General features: G+C 39.9%; 1 protein-coding gene across 12 annotated transcripts in view; it reads right to left on the bottom strand.

Moving 5' to 3' along the window:
- Window positions 1–1,283: 1,283 nt before the first annotated feature.
- LOC122552211 (collagen alpha-1(XXV) chain) overlaps window positions 1,284–21,867 on the bottom strand; it is a 647,058-nt gene continuing 626,474 nt past the window's right edge. For 7 of the 12 annotated variants that reach the window (XM_043694831.1, XM_043694880.1, XM_043694893.1 and 4 more), the window contains one exon: window positions 19,109–19,389. In XM_043694831.1, coding sequence (XP_043550766.1) covers window positions 19,210–19,389 — 180 coding nt within the window. In that variant the 3' untranslated portion in view covers window positions 19,109–19,209. The other 5 variants (XM_043694871.1, XM_043694864.1, XM_043694887.1 and 2 more) reach the window with 5 other exon arrangements.

Below are 21,867 nucleotides of genomic sequence, written 5' to 3'. Positions count from 1 at the left end.
GTTTCTAATTGATTGCTTCATCACTTTGCATGATCAAAATAGAATCATATGGCAAGGAAACAGACCCTTCGGTCCAACTCCTCCAAGTCCACACTGACCTGACATCTAAATCTGATCAGCAGTGGGCCCAAATCTCTCTAAATCCTTCCGACTCATATATCCATCCAGATGCCTTTTAAATGCTGTAATTGTAAATATGTTCCTTTTTTGCAATACAGGCCAGTGCTAGGTATTCATTTCAACTACATAATTTAGAAATGTTGATGCATGACCACAAAGGTCAGTCCACGTGATCCATCCCAAATATTAGTAAAAAACTAAATGTGGGCCAGAGAGCTGATTCTGTACACAGTGTAACTTTTGGGAAAAAAATCTCTTTCTCAGGAGTTTGCTACGTCATTAACACAACAGGGGTAATTTAAAAAAAATTCCTCTGTGGCTATCAAAAGGCATATTAACAGAGAGCTCTGTGAGGAGACTGCTCCAAAGGCTCTGCCTCCCTTGAACCATTCAGGTAGCCGGCCTTAGTTAGGCAGCAGGCCAAGAATGTGGGAGCAAATCTGAGTAAATGCCGGAATTCAACCACCTCTGTTGAAATCAGGGACATTTGGCAATGATTCTAGAGATGCCAAGATTTTTTGAGCCACCAGCATCACTTTCAGAGTGTCCCGTCATCGCCACATGTCCTCTGATCAGCAAGTCTCTGAGAGCTGGCCATTGCACCAAGTGCTTCTGAGCAGAGTAGCAAATAAAAAAATGAGGCGGGTGGTTAGAAATGCCCCTTTTCTGCCACTTGATACTAGTTACACTGGCCTTGTGATTGTAGCAGACACAAATTATTTTAAATTGTGATGAAGTCCTAAAAAAATACTGAAGCGAACTAATGAGAGTTGAGGCCTGCTGTCATGGTCCTGACTCTCTCTTCTATTCTGTACCTAGAAAGTGCTTTCTGCCTGTGCCTTCGGAATTAAAGAGGCTAAAAGATTGCAGGCCTTTCTATCTAAAGGAACAGAGGAAGAGAGTACAGTCATACATCAGCTTTTTTTTAGATTAGATTCTCTACAGTGTGGAAACAGGCGGTTCACCCAACCAGTCCACACTGAACCTCTGAAGAGTAACCCACCCAGAATGCACCTAACAAAGTGGAAAATTTAACATGACCTGCACATCTTTGGACTGTGGGAGGAAACCGGAGGAAACCCATGCAGACACGGGGAGAATGTGCAAGCTCCACACAGACAGTCGCCAGAGGCTGGAATCGAACCTGGACTCTGTGAGGCAGCAGTGAGGCAGCAGTGCTAACCACTGAGCCACCATCCTTTTAGACCACATCTTAGGAGGGAAATACTGGCATTGGAGAGGTGCAGTATAGATTTACTAGAATGATATTTGGGCTGTAAGGGTTAAGCCACAAGAAGAGATTTGAAAAAAAAGTCTGTATTTGTTACAATTTAGAGGGAGATTTGATTGAAATTTCAGAAGGTTAAGGGAAAACAGATGGGGTAAATCAAGAGAAACTTTCCGCTAGTTGGGAATTTCTGAGAGGACTGGGGACACCATCAAAACATTAGGGTTGGACCACTTGTTCACACGCATAGTGTCAGAGGTCAGGAATTCCTCAGCAATGGGCAACTGATGGTATAAAAATAATTAACTTTAAATTTTCGATCAATAAAGTTTTGTTATCAGAATAAATTATGGATATGGGACAAATGCAGCTACATGAATTTAGGTCATAGATTATAAGAGAGGAAAGGCCCAAGTTGCAAAATGGTGACCTGGTCTCCATGCTTACCTTCTATATTCTGCCAATCAGCAGAAAGGAATAGGGAGTGTGTTGGCTGTGATTTCTCTTTATCCTGTGCATGTGTTTAGGGGAGTGTTCTGAATTTGGATCTGGCTTATTACTGCTAACCCAAAGGCTCTTTTGTACTACACCTTTGCTTAGAATGTACACTTAACCATAGTTTCATCCAACTTAACCATTAGAACAGTAATAAAAATTTAACTATTCAATAGGAAGATAGTATCTTAAACTGACAAAAGTGAGCTACCTTTAGTTCAGAATCAACAAAGTTGATACTTCAAGCTAAAAAATGTCGCAAATCAAATGGCACAGAGTGACATTAATAATGACACTTGTTAGAGAATAAAGCAACATCTTCAGAGTAAAAGTAGACTGAGAATAAAAAGGAAAGAATGGTTTTACTGTTTTAACAGTTGATGGGCCAAATGGCCTCTTCCTATGCTGTATTTTGCTATGGCTCTGTGAAATCAGGCAATGGAAGATCTCTCAAATCATATATGATCATCAAACTGGAAAATGCTTGTTAGAAATCAAAGAAGCGAAAAACACAACAGTACAATAGAAGACAGATTCCTCCAAATTCTATGAGGTAATAAGCTACGTGTGACCCTTTCTCTTCATCAAAAGGTTTAAATTTTTATGATTCTGCCTTGCTGGAGTAAATAGTGTAATACCTGTTGGCACATCAAAGGAGAATTACATGCATTATTGTGCTTAGCCAAAATCTAGAAGCCAGTGATTCTCATTGAATCTTTAAGTTTGCTGTTGCATCAAATGTTTTCACAACTGGGGGTTGGGTAATATTCCACAAGATCATAAGGAAACAATATGGACAGCACTAATGAAAGAAAACTGTGCCAAGTACTGTTGTGTAACAGTGTTCCAATAAAATTCACACCATTCTGTAGTGAGTACAGAGGTAACAAAACAACTCTATGCAGTAGAATTTAAAGTTTAACAAATCCAAAACAAAATAATATTTGCACTAGAAGTATTTCAAACCATTATTTTCTGAACTAAATAGCTTGAATTGTAACCAGTAAAACCTGAAAAATATACTAATGTTAATGAACTGCAGTTCAACTGTGCATTTGTGCCTTTGAACACGACAACAACAAAGTATATATAAATATATATATTTAAAACAAGGAAGCTTGCATAAAATATTCCCTTCATTTGACACTTACAAAATGCTGGTTTGATGAACCACTGTAATTACTGTGCATCTTACAACAAAATTGTTTTAGGAACATGCGGAATGGTTAAAGTTAGAAAATAAAATGTAACTGACATTTCATACATAAAAGATACACAACTTATGCTCAACGCATATCAAATAATAATCCATGCTCAACTAAAGCAGCATTGTGATTTTGGCAAATATATAGGGTGTTGGTCTTAGCATTAAAAAATGTACAGTTGCCTCAATTTTGCCTATGTCACATTAAAGCAAAGTACAATGAAGTAGGCTGCAAGGTCTCTATCCTTTCATTGGAATAGACATTGAAATGACTCAATTTATACATTATTCAATTTTCTTCAAAAGTGGAGGAATTAGGGTCAAAACAAAACATTCCTTTCTCGTAAGGATAGGTGAGGAACAAATGCCGATGAGAGCAATACACTGATGATATTCAATTGAGAGTCATCCACACAACTCTGAATTAGATGATTGATCAAGTGATGCATTGTATTTTACAGTGACAGTGTTGTGCAACATTTGACTCTGAAAGAAGCATCTTGCAAATAGAACTAATAAAATAAATCACCAGTTGTAGTGTGATTGAAATGCAATAATTTGTAGTGTCTAAACGGGATATTCAAGTCAAATTATGTCCGCAATTGTGCCATCTAAACATAACTCACAAACCTGGAGTTTTTGGCCAGAACCACAGTTATCCTCTGTTGTTGTACTTAGGAAATCATAGCTGAAATATTATATTACTGATTTAACTTACAAACTATTTTTCATGTTATAATCCATTAATGATTGACACTGCAGATTCAATCTATAAACAAATTATCGAAAAAATAGTTTAACTTGTAGATGGCATAATTTCAGGTTAATGCTTCGAAAAGCTCTGTTGAATTATGGGGGAATAATTAAAACAAGTAACGAATATGAGTTTGGAAAAGAGCTCATTCAATTCAAATATGCAGATATGTTAGATTACTAAGAAAGTTTTGTTTTGTTTTTCAGATAGTTGGTATTAACAATGATGATATGTAATGATGTAATCTTTTACCGAGCCTAAAATTAAGCAAGGGGGAAAGTAATAATATATAGCTGATGCTTTCTTTGCCAATAATGATTGTCTTAATAACTAATTCTTCTGCATTATACAGTACGAATTTTGCTCCATGACATTTCCATATAAATGGTAATGCACACTGACTACATTCCAGTGCACTATGTTTAAACAGGTTATAATTAATCAGTTTAATACCTATGTAAATATAACACACAAGGAAATTAAATACACAATTTGGTATCTACATTCTCATAAGATGTAGATGCAAAGAGAAATAAAAAGAGCTGTTTTGTCTGACTACCACATTAGAATTTACAGACTCCTGAAAAACCCAGATTGTCTTATAACTATCCAGCCCAGTGACAACAAACTGAGATGCTGATTATGTCAGAACAATTGAAAGGATATTCCAAACACAATGAGCCGGCGGATGTCAAGCCTTTATCAGTCGATGTGGTTGCTCTTAAAAGAAACCAAAACAGCAAGGTGCCTTAAAAAATAAAACTGCTGCATTTGCACAGTCAGTGCACGGGGGACTCAGTAAGATAAACTGCAGGAAACAAAAAGTTACATAACAGCAACTGACTGAAAAAGACAGTAAACTATAGAACACACTACAATAATTAATAGATTACCATTAAATGCCTCAAATGGAAACTATTTATATGTTTTTATATATAACACTGGGCACTTATATTTACATTATGGAAGGTGAATGTATAAAGTAGTGAATCCACAGCGAGTAATTCAGGCACAAAAGGTTTTTGTGCGTTGATGCAACAAATGAAAGCTTCTGGATCATATGCTTCAGAGATCTTTTCAATAGAAATCCAAGTATCCTTGCTTTTACTCAATAGAATCTTCCTAGTTGTCATGCAAAATACCTTCAGCATCTCTCCACTGTTTGTAACAGCAACATTGTCTTTTAGAAGATGCCTCAGCCATAGGATGTGAATCGTTCCATTCAAACTCAACTCCAAAATCTCCACTGGAGCTGGTTTCCATTTCCCATTTTGGGTGAATGTTGTTTGGGTGCCATTGCCCAGTCTCTGTCAAAGGCTGTTTCCTTTTCACTTCATTCAGGGTTAACATCTCATCACACCTTGGAGAAGAGATTCTCATTCCTGTGTGCAATCCTCAAAACCACCTTGTTCTTCCAAATCCTCTGAATGAAATACGTTCCACATTGTAGCCCTTTAAAGAAACCAGTCAGTGCTCACTGGCTACGTATTCACCAAAGCTGAACCCTAGAGCACCGAGCTGTTAACTCCATCACTTTGCCATCCGCTGGAGTTGACACGCAGAAAACAAAAATATACTTATGTTGCCATGGTTACTTGACCCACAAGACAGGATGTTGAACAACTGCATTTTTTTTTGCAATTTCACAACCCCTTTTCCTCTGCATTTCTTTCATTTCTTTCTAGCAATGAGCCAGGGGTTTCCTCCCTTGAGATGAGGAAAGAAAAAGAAAGTTCAGAGGGTCTTGCTGTACACAATGTTTGTGTTTGAAATGATAAAGTGGTCACAAATTGAGCATTGGTAAAAAGACTTCATGCACTTCTCTTTTGAACTGACACGAGAGCAGAAAATCAGTGATGGAACTTCAGATAGAGTTTGTAAGCAAAATTCAGTTATCTGCAATGTCAGCAGCTAGGGACATTCCACGTATTGATCTGTTTTAGTCTATTTGGTCACAATTACATGACAAAACTTCATCCAGATATGCATCAATGACTCAGGTCCATGCAAAATACACAAACTGAGACAGAGCTCACGCAAACAACATTCCAACATTGTTTCATTTAACACTATGAGTCTCTGATAGAATGTTCTATCAGTTAAGGTATAATATGTATGCAACTTCTTACTACAAAGAAGTAGAAGCAGCTATGTGTGAACATGTTCTTGATTTTTTTTTAAAACAGTTACAACTATATAAATACAAAATATGGAGCATCATATACAAACTTCATGCTTTCGGGTTAGACATATCACTGCAAAAAAACACAAAGACACACAAGAATTAAGTAAAACTCATGCTAAAAGTTCAGTGATAATACATGATCAACTCCTGTCGACCAACATATACTTAGAGGACAGTAAATGAAAAGATTCCAAGTAAATATTAGCAGGAAGATCGCAGCAATGTCACTTGTTTCCCAACTATTGAAGTAACAGGTTACACAGTTGGATGCTAAACAAACATGGTTATCACTTCAGGTGATCAAATCTGGCAGCAATGGAGCTGCTTGTAATTGAAACGTCTGGCATTTAGAGATAGATTAAATGATAAATAACCCTTTGCCTCCACTTTAAAATTCTCATCCTCTAGTTCACGTCCTTCAATGGCCTTGCCTATCCTTATCTTTGCTTTTTCTCCAGCCCTGCAATTCCTTAGCTACTTAGCATTGCTCCGATTCTGACCTCTCCTCCACCTCTCCCATTCCTTTCACCTCCATCACAGGCAGCTCCACCTCCAGCTGTTGTGTTCCTAAGATCGGGAGCTCTTTTCCAAAAACCCTCCAGCTCTGCCTTCTTTGAGGCATTCCTCAAACCTTTATAAAGGTTTAGTCACATCTCACGATGTTTTATTTTTTTTTTAATTACCCGCCTGCAAAATGCTTTGTGATGCTTCATTACTTCAAAGATGCTATTTAAATTCTGTTTGCTTCTTGTTGCTCTTGCAGTTCGTTTCTTCCGGAGGGTGACACAAGTGGAATAGTTTTCCACATATGTGTCTTCACTACAAAAACTGCATATTGTTTATTGAAGAATTTTGCAAAGTAAATCAACAATCGGTGGTAAATTTGTGCTTAATCTTGGGCTAGGGTGCAATTTCACTCTCTGACTGAGAAAGAACAGAGCTTTTGTGTCCTAAGAAGCTGGAGACTGATTAGGTCATTCGTAACATTTCCTGGTACACTCCACACCTTCTGATGTCATTTAACCAGACACTGGCAGAAGGTGCACTGTGTGGATTGTCAGGGATGTTATGTCCAATTGAGGGAGTCACTGATGACACTGAACTATCATGCATAAAAACAAAAACATTTAGCAACTGAAACAACACTAAGTAGCTTATAATTTCTTGACTTATCCCTGTATCCTTTGCTGAAAAGGGGAGTCACATTAGCACAACTTTCAATTTAAGACAAATTTGTAAATTAATCAGATTACCCCAGTTCCCCTTGGAAAAGACTGGGAGGTGCCTGAAGCATGAGTAACTACATTAAAACTCTGGCCAGGAAAGTCCTGCAAACTGTGTCTGCTCACTAGCATTACTGACATAGCACACTTCAACCCACTAACTGTGTAAAATCCACAAAAGGAAGCAATTGCATTTTAGTTTCTTGGCCATTTCTAGACGAGGAGGTTAGAGTGCACGGGTCATCCTTTTCATCAGCCCACATATTGGGAGGGCCCTGGGTAGTGTTGTAGAACAGAGAGATCCTGGCATTCAGGCACATAATTCTTTGAAATTTGCCTCTCAGGTAGACAGGGTGGCTAAGAAGATGTTTAGCATCCTTGTCTTCATTGCTCAGACCTTTGAATATAGGAGGTGGGACGTCATCTTGAGGTTGTACAGGATGTTAGTGAGGCCTCCTCTGGAGTACTGTGTGCCGTCCTGGTCGCCCTGCTCTAGGAAGGATATTATTAAACAGGAGAGGATTCAGAAAAGATTTACTAGGATGCTGCCAGGACTGGAGGGTTTGCATTATAAAATTAAGCTGGGACCTTTTTTAACTGGAGCATAGGAAGTTGAGGAGTGACCTGATAGAGGTTTATAAAATGATGAGGGGCATAGTTAAGGTGAATAGCAAGAATATTTTCCCTAGGGTAGGTAAGTTCAAAACTAGGGAGCATATTTTTAAAGGTGAGAGGAGAAAGTTTTAAAAAGGACATGAGGGACAACTTTATTACACAGAGAGTGGTTAATATGTGGAATGAACTGCCTGAGTAAGTGGGGGTGGATGCAGGTACAGTTACAACATTCGAAAGATACTTGGTTAAGTACATGAGTAGGAAGGGAGGGATATGGGCTAAATGTAGACAAGTGGGACTAGTTTAGTTTGGGAACATGTTTGGCGTTGACTAGTTGGTTCGAAGAGTCATACAGCATGGAAGCAGACCCTATGTCTCTTTGACTTATAATGGGCTCTTTAACCACGTTGTTAGCAGCCTGATCTGCATGGGAAAGAAGATGGTCACATACTCACACAGTGGTTCAAAAGGTCAAATCACCAACTACCTGACCAACAGTATTGATGGGACAGTAAGTCTACTGATCCCACCTCGAGGGTGTTACCTCGAGCGAATTTATCTCCCAAATCTAACTTAGTATTTACAATGTTCACCCCAATAGCGAACAGTGGATATAAGTTAAAAGGACATTGCAAGAATATGTTTGTGATGCATTATGGTGAATATATCACAAATTAATTTTATTCTGAAGACCTTAATTCCCTTCAAATATATTTTTGAAAAAATCATGCACTTCATACCTTCTGCCAACATCCTGGCATCGGCAATCCATCTGGGCCCTATTTTAATCAAAGATAGAGACTTTGACTACTATGTGGAAAGACAGAAAGAAACAACAGCAAATAAACCTGCCAAACATTCTATTCAATTGATGTATATCCTGTAATTGCCAGTTAAAAACAATATTATTAACTGCATGATCATCAAAAAAAGATTTAGTATCTAAATGCAATTGTACTAATCATGATGACACATTATTCAACAGTTTCCATATTACAGTGTTAATAAAACTGAAACGCAGATTCAGTGATAAACTACATCTATGGCTATTCTGTTACTAACTGGCCAAGGAGCAGTAGTTTTAACTGCCCTCTTTTGATAAAGGTAATGAGTACTCATCCAAATGCAATGTCAAGCCAGCTTCTCGCAAATACACACAGACAGTTGCATGGAAATAATGTTGTTGGCAATTTTCTATATTGGTTGAGAGGTTTTGGCTACTTTTTCAGTTTTTTTTTAACTTGCACATCTATTTCTTTTGTGAGCAGGAGTTTACCCTTTCTCAATAATCTCTCCGCTGGAATGTACAGCTGTATACTGGTTTAGCCACCTTTGGCACCTCTTGGATTCTCATAGAGACTCAGAATAGTTACAGCACAGGAGGCCATTTGGCCTGCCATGTCTGTGCTGACTCTCTGCAAGAGTAATTCACCTTGCTCCACTCCTTCTGCCTTCTCTCCATAGTCATGCAAATGTTTCCTTTTCACGTAATGAGGTGAAATTTTGTTGCTGTAGCAAGTGTCCCAACACTGGAACCGGAAGTGATTGGGAGTTCCGCTTGGAAGCTGCTGCCAATCTCCCTTCCAGGGACAGCCACTCCTGAATCACCCTAAATAGGGACTGTCCTCTTGTTCCTCATGAGCAGCCACTACCAGAGCTCAGAACATCATCTCAACTTCTCTTCCCAGTCAAGAAAAGTTTCTCATGAAAGAAGAGCCTGTGTCACTTATCCCAGACAGGAAGGCTTTGTTGCTGGCTTTACACCAGATTTAATCAGGAACCTGAAAGTAATTGTCTCTCATATGCCACTGACTTAACGTTAAAGCTTCATTTTGGAGGAGGAAGTGACTGACCTCAGAGGATGAATTGACAAGACTTTCAAATGCATTGTCCACCAGCTCAGAGTCTTTTACCTTGGTGAATACTCTAGATAGATTAGACTCATGAGCACAACCCAGTGAGCACATCACAGAGGAATGTCCTCAGTTGGTGCAGGAAGAAACAATCAAGGCTTCTGACACTCAAGAGGACTTTTGGAGACTGGTCACCTGCTCAGCCCCAGGCAGAAGAGGAGTCTCTCTCCTCAGTCATGAGACATGGTCAACCTGCAGAGACAGGGAATATCCACCTGCAAGAGGTATTTGCTGGATGAAATGAAAAATGGAAGAGTCCTTTAATGATCTCACTACTATGATAGCCACTGCCTGACTCCATAGAAAGTGGAGCAGCCACTTTGGAGATCCAGGTTTAGTAGAACACTCAATGGCTGCCAGATACACACACAGACTGCAATCAATCACTTTGGCCATAGGTGCTCAGGATCAATGGCAAGGTCAGGGTTGGGGGTGGGGGTGGGAATGGAGATCTCGACTCCAGGTACTCCTTTCTCTCAACGAGAAAGCAAGGTGCCTCTGATCCCAATGCCTGCAGTTGTTCAGGTCCAGGAGGCTCAGCCTGCATCTGGGCCAGGGACTTTCAATGGGCCAAAGATCTCAACACGCCAAGGCCATCTCGGCCATAGACAACAAGGAACGACTGCTGAAGACTTCCAATTCCACTGGGTCAATCACAGAGCAGGCTCCCTCCATCCCAGTAGCAAATGCTGACTCTGAACCTAGACATAGGGGGAGGTAGGAGAAGAAAACCACCTGAGGGCACATTGGTGCCATGAGTGCTACAATATGGTAAATAAACGGTCACTTTGTCAATATGTTTTCACTTGCACTGTTACAACATCTGCTCAATTATTACTTTCAGGATAGGACCTGGTTAAGTTTGGTCTATGTGAAAGATGAGGAGATAATTTAAACAGCCCAAAGATGTAAGGCTCTCCAATTTGTTTCTTTAAAATAATCTTTTAGGGGGTGTGGGTGTGGCTGATTGGACCAGCATTTATTATCTATCCCAGTTGTCTTTGAGAAAGTGGAGATGAACCTTCTCAATTCACGGTAGTCCATGTGCTGTAGACCCACAATGTTAAAAGGGAGGGAGTTCCAGGACTTTGACCCAGTGACAGTAAAGGAGCGACGATATATTTCCACATCAGAATGATGAGCGGCTTGGAGGTGATGGCGTTCCCATTTCACTGTTACCTTTATCCTTCTAGCTGGAAATGGTCATGGGTTTGGAAGGTGTTGTCAGAGGAGCCTTTGGGAATTTCTGCAGTGCACCTTGTGGGTAGTTTATACTGCTCTTACTGAACATCAATAGTGGAGTAACTAAATGTTTGTGGATGTGGTGCCAATCAAGTGGGCTGCTTTGTCTTGGATGATGTCAAGTTAACTGAGTGTTCTTGGAGCTGTACTCGTCTAGGCAAGTGGGGAATATTCCTACACACTCCTAACTTGTGCCTTGTAGATGGTGGACAGGTTTTGGGTAGTCAGAAGATGAGTTACTTGCCACAGAATTCTTAGCTTCTCAGCTGCTTTTGTAGCTAGTCCAGTTCAGTTTCTGGACTACTCTCCTCCCACATGCAGACAAATCTTTGACTGCAGATAGCCTCATATACCATAGTTCCTTGACCTTGAACTTGAAGGACTTCAGTCAAGGCACCACACTGGAAGACACTGAGGCTGAAGGCAATGTCTATTAAATTGTCAGGCATAACGTCCGCACATTCTTGGACACTTGGAGTATTGAATCAGTCATGATTCCACATGTATCTGTTGGGAAAGGATATTCCATGCTTTTCAAAGAACCACAGTGACTGTCAAATTCAATGGGCAGCTCAGGTGTCCACTGTCTCTCCTAGCACATTGGTTTGTAGAGAAAAACTACACAAGGTATTGTGTCTTTAAACAGTCATCAAGAATGCTGAAGTATATCAAGGCACTTTACAGTCTCTGCATTCTCAAACACTGAAGGGTTACAGATGAAAAAAGGGTCACGCAGGAAAGAAGACTTTTGTGAGGGCAGGAACCGCAGATGGTTCAAGTCATATCCTCACTTTAGTACCATGAAGTGCAAATGCTTTGTTTATCATTGCAGCTTCTTCTCTAAGAGTAGCATAGGGCAGGGTATGCGAAGGTTCAACTGAAGATATCATTCAGAGATTAACATGGAGAGTGTGACACCTAAGTTGCAAGACAAAAGTGAAAGTATTTCCTGAAGAAGGGCTTATGCCTGAAACGTCGATTCTCCTGTTCCTTGGATGCTGCCTGACCTGCTGCGCTTTTCCAGCAACACATTTTCAGTTCAAAAGTGAAAGAAAGCAAACCAACAAGTCAGACATATAAAAACCAAAAGACCGTGGAAGTTGGAAATCAGAAACTAAAACAGAAATAGTTGGGAATAGCTCAACAGGTCTGGCAGTTTCTGTGAAGAGAAATCAAAGTTAATGTTTCAGGTTCAATAACCCTTCCTCAGAAATGATGGTAGCAAGGAAATAGTTAAGTTTCTATGCTGAGAATGGAATGGGGGGGAAGAGAGTAAGTAGTCAACGATAGGTGGGGACAGAGCACAAGGAGAGATAAGAACAGTTAGACAGACGAAGGAGTGGATAACGATAAGGCTAGGTGAGTGAATAGCTATTAGTGTATAATTGGTAGCTAATGATGGATGGTGTGTAATAGCAGACTTTGTGATAACAAGGTTAGTATGTGCGGAGTTGTTGTAAGCTCATGTCAAGATTCCTTAAACCCTAAAACTGTTGAACTCAATATCGAGTCCTGAAGGCTGTAGAGTCCTCAAAAAGAAAATGACGTGCTGTTTTTCCAATTTGTGTTGGAGCACTGTAGCTAGCCTGAGAGAGGGATGGTGGTCAGGGAACATGGTGGTGTTGAAGTGGCAGACAACTGGAAGCTCAGGGTCTTTTTTTATGGATAGAACAGAGGTGTTCTTCTACACTTCATTTCCCCAATGTAGAGAAGATCACACTGTGAGCAACAAGTTAGACATACCCTTTACACTAACTAGGCAGGTTGTCTGCCAGATGAGCATCTTAGATACACAATAGGATGAAGTCTGAACCCAGCTGGTAATGAGCTTGTCTCTAGCCTCTCAAAAACATTGTTCTGTCTCCTCTCGTGAAGGGTCCTCCTGGTTAATGTCTGATCCTGCATCACATCTTCATCTCCAGAGGATTGCTCTCGCTCCCTCAATTTGTCCACACACAGGACAACTCCCCTTTGTCTGTTCAAATTGTGAAAGACCCACCACAATAATGCATAACACCATGTCTAGATTGTACTGCAAACCTCTTCCAGGGTGACATAGGCATCAAAATCTCATCCTCGGGAGGCCTACGCTCTATTCCAGTGTATACCTGGTGGAAAACTGAACAGCATTGCATCTGAATCCAGATCTGGAAGTGGTTGTGGGGGCTGAGGGGGTTTACCCCTTTGTGCCCCTGCAGCCATTCCTGTAGGAACCAAGGAGCTCCGAAAGGAGCAGGCACCTGTGAGGGAGTCTGGATCAGTTATTGCAGCTCCCAGGATCCTGGCGCCCATCTCAAAGTGAGGTTTCGATGGCCAGAAAATGATTGATCATTATAGGAGTGAAAACAATCTTGCCCGGTTGTCAAATGCCATGATTGGTAATAGGGTACTCTGTAACCATTGTGGATACAAATGATCGATCTGGCAACATCAGCAATGGTGGAGGTTCTGAGCTTTTTGACTTTCTTCAGCAATACTGGAGGTAATGACCAGGTGGGTTCTTGCAAGAGTGGCATTGATAGAGTATTGAATGCACTTGTGAGTCGGGGATTGGGGAATGTGAAAAAGATGCTGCTAGTGGTGCTCTGGAATGGGCCACTAGTGTAAAAATTAAGAGCACTTCACATTTTGAGGGATCTTGCAATGCGACTGCCACCCAGCAGCTGGCAAAATTCTGAGGTGGCACAGCAGGGCATCTTTAATCATCTGTTGTATTCTCATTCTGACATTTGCAGGTAATTGGCATGATGCTAGTAAACCCCGATTCTCACCATTCATTTGTGCTTCTTCTTTCTCTGGAGTCAGTGTAGCAACCATTGGAGGTTGCTGAACTTGTCTTGCCTCTGCTGTCTCCTTCTCCTGTTGATGCTCAATGGGCCACGGCCACACCAAGAACAGGCACAGCAGCTGACAATTTAGCTCCGTTAATATATAATTTGTGGGGGAAGTCGGAAAAATCATGCAGTGTAATTGAAGGGTTGCCTGCACACTCATCTCCTTAACAATCAAGTGTCAGCATACAACGTGACATACAGGCTTCCCAAAGAGGCTGATATTGTGCCTCGATAAGGAACTATGAGTTATGTGACTTCATCAAGTTCACAATGAACAATCAAAGTGTCTATGTTTCATTAGGAGTGGACATCTGCCAGTAGGCCTTCATCAAATGCACCCTCCCTCCAGTAGATTGCAGTGATCAATTGAAAACATCAAGGTCAGTTTTTAAATGTCTTCTTACAATAAAATTTCTTATATCTCGATAATAAAGAAGCAATCAGTGGGCACAATGTAATGCTCATGATTTCTTCAGCTATTGTTTGTGCCCACAATTTTTTATATCCATTCAATGAGAGTTTCTGACTTCCATATGAAGTCAGAATTGAAAGTAAATGGGTAGCATTGCTTAATCGGTGATGTCATGATTACTGCAATTGCCCCCTTGCACATAAGTCATTTACATCTTCTGAACTTTAAGTAAATTCAAGAAAACACATACTTTCTATTTCTCTCTGTATATTGATAAAGGCTGGAGGACAAGAATGAAAGGAATCATGCTGCCTCACTGATTTTTCAGTCTGTTATTATCACAGCGAGGTGCCTGTCAGTTCAGTTTGATTGACAGCTCCAAGTGTTTATAAAGTCTTTGAACTGGAGCAATGAATATCAATGCTTGTTTTTATAAGGGATTAAGTTGTTGAAGGGAGTTAAATGTGAAGAAGTTCTTATCAATAAGAATATTTTATAATAAAAACAGAAACTGCTGGCGAAACTCAGCAAGTCTGGCAGCAACTGCGGGTAGAAAGCAGAGTTAACATTTTGAGTCCGGTGCACTCTGTTTTTGTTTCAGATCTTCAGCATCCATAGTTCTTTATCTTATATCAGAGTATAACAATGAGATGGATTGGATGGGCAATGTGGAGAGTATGGCAGATTTGAGAGGAAAGGACTGGCAAGCTGTTTATTTTTTTAACAGCTGTAACGTACTTCCGCCCAGTCAACCTTTTGGAGACGGGAATTCTCTTGACTTTGCACACCTGACATGGGTTTAGGTCCTATCTTCCATGAGAGTAGAACTTGTCTGGTGTCGCAATTTCTCACTAAACCTCTTGCAGGAGCTTAGTGGAAACAATGCTAAAATGACAGGAAGTCTGAAGAGCCCAATGAAAATTCTGGGCACAAATATGAAATGTAATATTCTCACTTCCTGTTCCACTTACTCTTGGCATAAATTGACCAATGTCTTTTGCCTACTTGACATCCACTGAACCCTGACGTTTGTTCTGTATTTAGTTAAAGATGCTGGTATGCATTGGGTAGCAGTATTATTTTTGAATTGACATTTTCTTCAATTCAAAGTTGGAAAGTTGTACATCCTTAAAGGTCAGTGGCAGTATAAATTTCAAGCAGAGTGTTGACCTACTGTCAGAAATAGCAACAAATGGCTTTCATCCCAACAATGCAGCCTATGAAGGCAAGACCAGGAATGTTATCCAGCCTCTTTATACATCCTCAAACCGAAGAGTCTGCCCTATAACCTCTAACACTCAATTGCAATAAATGGTATTTTTTTTCCAGGTGCAATAAAAAAGGAATAAGAGGACTTAAGTAATCTCTGGAGAATGATACAGGAGGCATTATTAAGTTGCTCATGTGTCTGTTCCATTCAGGAAATGGGGTTAACATACAAAACGGGCAGACAGCCAGTAATATAGGTGTCTGCTCCTCTCCCTAAAACCCTGCTAATTAGCCCATATGGACTGTTAAGGAGAGCAACATCTGCTTTCATATGCTCTATCTCAGTAATCACAAGTTTCTTAAGAAAAGGTAATCTATCATGGTTTGGAAAATGCTATTCTAGATTAGTTATGATTGCCATCATGATCCAAAGTATTTTTACATCAGTTTTAACACTGTAACATAGAACTTGTCATGAGTTCATGCACTGCTACCATCATTATTAGATCCTTATTTTCCCATTCAGGATCAGCAATAGTTCAACTTAGCAGAGAAACACAATATGTAAACTAAAGGTGTTAATGCTATGCAGTCGAATCTAACTAATAGCTTTAAGCAACTTGAGCTCAGCATTCATGATCAAAAGCAGCCTTTAAGCTTATTGCTAGCTGTCTCTTATTGCAGATTTCTCGAGTAAATCAAGTATAATGCCCTGAAATCAGAATGACACCACTGTCAGAACTTGATGCAGAAGTGGCATTTCTTTTTTCAAGAAAAGATAACCATGCACAGCAATACATTCCACTGAACACCTTTTCCGTTTTAGCTAAGCTCAGTGGGTCTGCACTGTGAAAGAACCAAATTCAATTCACCACAGCTTTTCATAAATACACACTGTAAACGCAAATCTATTGGTATATGTTCATTCATTTATGAGACGTTATCCCATCAAAATGCAATCTTCTATTAAATACCATGATTAATCTTAGTGATCAATTAAAAAAAAAGTTTTGCGTGAAATGTTTCACTTACAATTTCTAAATTATTTTTATACATCCCAGAATTGTAAATTTTGCTCTATTGGTACAATGGAGGTAAGTGGGTACAATTGGTTACATTGTTCGTGTCACAAATGGAACAAAGGTTGCATTAAAAGCTGAGAAGGGTTTCGTAGACAATGTTGATGTCCAGTGTTGAAAAGTTGATTTGTTTCAGGAGTGAATAGCAACATGTTAAATCAAGCCAGAAGCCTTAACAGTACGTGTTAATAGTTAGGGAAGGGTTGCTAGTATGAGCTTGGAACTGTTGAGCTCAGAGAAGGCTTAATTTGTTAAAACTTAAACTGCCAAAAGGATAAGGAGCATTAAGTGAGTGAGATTTGTAGATTATAACTGGAAGAGTATAGTGGGATCGTTTTCTTATTTGAGGACTATAATGAGGCAGCAATTTCTATTACAATTTGCATTCATTTTGAAAACAATGAGTGGAGTTAAATCCAGCCTGTGACGGTGGGAACAATAATTGCAGGCGATGGTTAATTACCTGGGAAGTTGAGTGTCAGGTTGCCAGAGGCGGGAAAGCCTCCTGTGATGAAGTTGGCAGCAGGATGTTGCCAATATGGGACAGTTGTATAGAATAGCATATATAGACATTGCGTATATATAAACCTGTTTCACTTATATATCTGAGCTGGTGTCACTTTGGGTCTGACCTACATAGAAGTTCAATCTATCTGTGCATTCAGATCCAATGTGTAGAAACTAACTCTCAAAAGAATTATCTTGTCGAGTTTAAAATGGAGCCTCATTCAAGAAGCTGAGCCTTGACAGGTCGAGAACCCAGCCCTTAAAGTGATCATTGTCACTGCAGGAGCAGATGTGGTCTCACTTTGGAAGAACTAGCAATAGGGTCAATTCACGCTGTATTACTTAATCCACATAGACTTGAGCATCCCTACAGTCATTAGGACAATGAGGCAGAAGCACCAGGCCAGGTCCACTGAAAACAGACACAATGGTAGTGCCAGAAACACTGGCTAAGCCGCAGAGGAGATGCAGAATACATCACCGTACCCATGGCCTAGAGTTACATGTATTTCCTACTGGAAATATTCTGCTGCAACTGTCTCAACTAATGGGTTGCAGATTTAAATCAGAGATGAGGAGAAATTACTTCACTCAAAGGGTCACAAACCACTATCCAAGAGTGCAGTGGATGCCAGGACACTGAATTAATGTAAGCAGGCGAGGGACCAGTCTAGCTCAGTATCCCATTTGTTTCTTGAGTCTGAGACATCCAAACTTTTCTGACTAGTATGATGTTCCAAGGAGCATATTCTGCACTTGAATGAACACATTAAAATAAAATGTTAAAAAGGATCTTGACATTTCACTGGACCAAAATGTTTCCATGTCTGAATAAAATTGGCCTTTGTTTGGACAATTCAAAATCCATGCAGCATAATAATTCATTGTATACATGCACTACACTAGACAAGCTGGTCTTTTCTTTACTAGATTCACTTCAATGAAGTACCCAACCCACTCATCTCTCTTTTTATTTCAATATTTGTCATTTTTGTAAGATTTAGAGTGGGAATATGTCAATTTGCTGCTTATTCATGAGAATTTTTGTAGTGCGGAATTGCATCAACAATCACCATGAGATATTTTATATAGGAGTGTGGCAGCTAACAGTCAAGGTCAGTTCCGAAGCTGAAACACACTGAAGCACATTTTTGTCTTTCCTGCATCGGTGGTGACCTAGCGGAAAGAATGGCCTGCTCATTTACTACAATAAAAACTGAACAGATTAGGGGAGAAGACTGGAGCTAGGAACCATTGGAAATGGTCCCAGCAATCCAGAACACAAGGTTTGGGAACTGATGGGAACAATGGGACAAAGGTTGGAAACGAGGAAAAATCATTAGTGGAATCAAACTAACATGGAGAGTGAGACCAGTAGGTTTCAGGAAGAAACAAATAAGATCGAAGATTTGCTTGAGCTGCTTGAAGGTGTGGAGTACTTGGCAATTGTGGGACGTGAGGCTAATGAGGAGTTTTCATGCCACCCAAAACATTAATGTGCTTCTCGAACCCATCACACAGCTGTTATATTCACATGACTGCTAACATCTGAGGCAAGGTGCTTGGTATAAATTTTATCATTACTCACCAGACTCTCTAGAGTATGCAATTTGCACATACCTAAATTGGATGTGGTCAAGTCGGAAATGGCATGTTCATTACGGGTTGGAGTCTTATAATATTTAGTACCCCTACCCATCATGAAGGAGGATGTTACAATCTATCCACCCCCAGCCCTTACCCCTGCCTTTAAATCTTGTAAATAACATAAGGATATTCACAAACTGTGTATTCTTCATGTACAAATTCCTGCTGGCAGTGTAATTGCATGAATTGTTTGTGCATTTATATCAAATTCCTCTCCTTGTGAATTAAAGGAGAAAATGATTGATCCTAAATCTGCTGGAAATGTGTATATTGTGATGCAGACCTTTCTATTAATGAATAATGATTCTGAAGACCATGTTTAAAATTCCTAATGCACTGAGTAGGTTGATGATTATTTTCATCATTAGTAAGTCATCTTTGACCATCACATTCTACTGATTAGCCTCAGTGATACATTGGAAATAATTTTATCAATCTCATTTTGTACATCACATGTGACATATTAATGAGTAAATAAATAACAAGCACACCCTCTTGCATTGGGGTACATTAGTGTGGGAAAGTCCAGTCATGCGCATGCACTAAACCTGCAATGCAAAGGGAATTAGACCACTGCTTTGCATTATGACAGATTGCCTCATTAAAGACATCATGCAGGGTTGGTAGGAAAAAGAATACTGTACCAATTGGCAAGGGGCATCCAGCCCATCCAGGCCAGGTTGGCCTGGCTCCCCTTTTTCCCCCTTATTGCCTCGGAGACCCTGTTTATTGAAATTAACTTGCATCGTTATTGACAAATGAATTGCTCTGCCTTCAGAGAGGCCAACACTTGACAGTTTACAAACAGGAGAGAGAGGCACCTAATGACTTCGTGGACAATGTGTGGGGTGAGGGGGGATTTCTCAAATGTAAACCAAGTTGGAGATATACAAGGATGATTAAACTGAGCATCCTTTCTTCCTGTTGTTACACTTAAAATCTTAATATGACTTATGTGAGAGAAACAAATGCTCAATTTACAAAATGTTCTTGCGACTCCATCTTGGACATGTATGTTTTTGAACATAAATTCAAAATTTGGAACTGAAGCACAATAACATCCCTCCTCCCCATTCATGGTTTTCTAAATATCTGATGCATGTATATGCCTCACCGCACAATAATCCTGATGGGACTGAAACCCCCTTTCTACACGTGGGACTTATTCGTGTGTTGACTGTGACCAGAATGCCGCAAGGCAAATGTTGTCGATGGTAAGTTAGTGCAGCTGCTGCTCGCTGTGAGATCCTCAGATAAAATCCCACATAAATAATTTATTTCATTATGTGCACTGGGGCCGTTAGAATGTGCCTCTTTCTTCTGTTTGGCTTGAGATGTCTGAATACCAGTACACAGCAGAGACATACCAATGGGCAAGGTGCATCTAATCCAGGAGCACCCTGTTCTCCTTTCTCCCCCTTTGGCCCTTTTTTGCCTTTCTTTCCCTTTTCCCCCTGCGGACACAATGGTTTGGTCAAAAAAAAAGTTTGGTGAACTCAGGCACTGCTACATATTATTGTACATTATGTCAAGCCAATTTGAGCACTAAGAACAAAACAGTAAACGAGTAGTCATGAGTTTGGAGCCAGAAAAATGCTTGGCAGTTATCAGGAGTAAAGGGACTACAGTGAGGATAAGTGATGATATTAGAAAAAAAAGGGAAATTAGTGAGGTTGCAGGAGCACTTAGGAATGAGTTATATTCAGAAAGGAGTAAAACTACATCTCTTATTATAGCAGTCAAATTAAGGAGTAAAAATTAAAAGGATGGGTCAAGTCCATAGGTGGGAACCAATATGCTCGGGTTTCAGAGGGCAGAGGGGGAAGGAGAAGGGTAGGCACCTCCAGGTAAATGAAACATGCTTTAAACTGAGCAACAGGAATAAGACACATTCAGAAAGAATAATGTTTCTACAGTGGCAGTGGCCCTTTGTATTTGCCTATGAATTATCTTAACAGTGAGCATCAAAGATCTGCAGCATTGAATTTAAGGCAATTTTCAGAAGCAAAAATACATTTTGCAGTCAGTCGTCACCGTCCTTGTTCGAGTTTGCTACATAGGCAAAGAGAAAAGGGCACTCCCTCCACCAAACCAGAAGCAATTCAATCAATTGTGCAACTGGAAACAAATGCAAAAATAAAATTAATTACTTAACACAGCCCTCCTGACGTTATGAGATACCTAACCATATGACCCTTTGATTAACAGAGAATTACACTCATCTTCAGTGAATGTAATCCATAAAATATGGTATTTGGTCAATGAAGGAAGCATTTAAAAATGATATATTCCTTGATATTATGGACAAAGTCATATAATTTTGTGTAATTTTCATAAAACTTCAGTGGTTTGATCTCTGTCTCAATGGAATTTCATATAAGTTATGCAATTAGTTCAAATGTCGGAGAGGAAAAATATCCAATTAATACTTTAAGGCTACTATTGTTGGATAACTCACACACTTAAAAGGAGGGTAATGGATGGATAGCACATGGGCCACATTGCTGAGTACGTGCTCCTAGAAAGGATTTTTACCAGATAGCAGCACACATTGGGAATCTGTGTCAATATTGCCCTCAATCTCCTATTTGTGGGCAAGGCTCCATGCTAGCAGCATGCACTCAGCCAACCTAATACAATCAACAAGAGACTTATACACTTCAAAACCATGATTGAAAGCTCAAACAGTACACAGCCTCGAAACTGTTGACAGTTACATCAGGAGATGAATGTTTACTTTGCACAGATGACATTTCCCTAATCTCTACTTTTAATGGAAAAGTTAAATTGTTAATAGGCAATGTCTGCTGACACACCTGAAATGTTCTCAGTCCACATGTGCAAAACACACATGCACAGTACCCACGCCAGTATTCTCAGTGATGTAATTCTATCCCATCACTCATATTGATTGTGCTTATTTGGTTGCTGTCGTGAAGGGCATTTCACAATGTGGGTATGTGCACAGCTTTCTGCAATGTGCAATGTGAACCTTATAAGGTGTTAGCAAACACAGTCTTCATTATAATAGTAGACCAACACTAAGTGGACAGAAGAATGCCAAGGGATTGTGTTAGGTGCCCAGACTATAGAAATGGAGGCAGAAGTTGGTTTGTACAACATGTGCAAAGTAGACAACTCATGCAGTCTACATCAGAGTGCTGGATGGACAAAACTTGTGCAATCTACAGAGTGTTTTT

Source organism: Chiloscyllium plagiosum, chromosome 1 (genome assembly GCF_004010195.1).
Source record: "Chiloscyllium plagiosum isolate BGI_BamShark_2017 chromosome 1, ASM401019v2, whole genome shotgun sequence".
Taxonomy (NCBI): Eukaryota; Metazoa; Chordata; class Chondrichthyes; order Orectolobiformes; family Hemiscylliidae; genus Chiloscyllium; species Chiloscyllium plagiosum.
The sequence above is the reverse complement of the archived record's forward strand: the minus strand, read 5'-3'. Positions and strand labels throughout refer to the sequence as shown.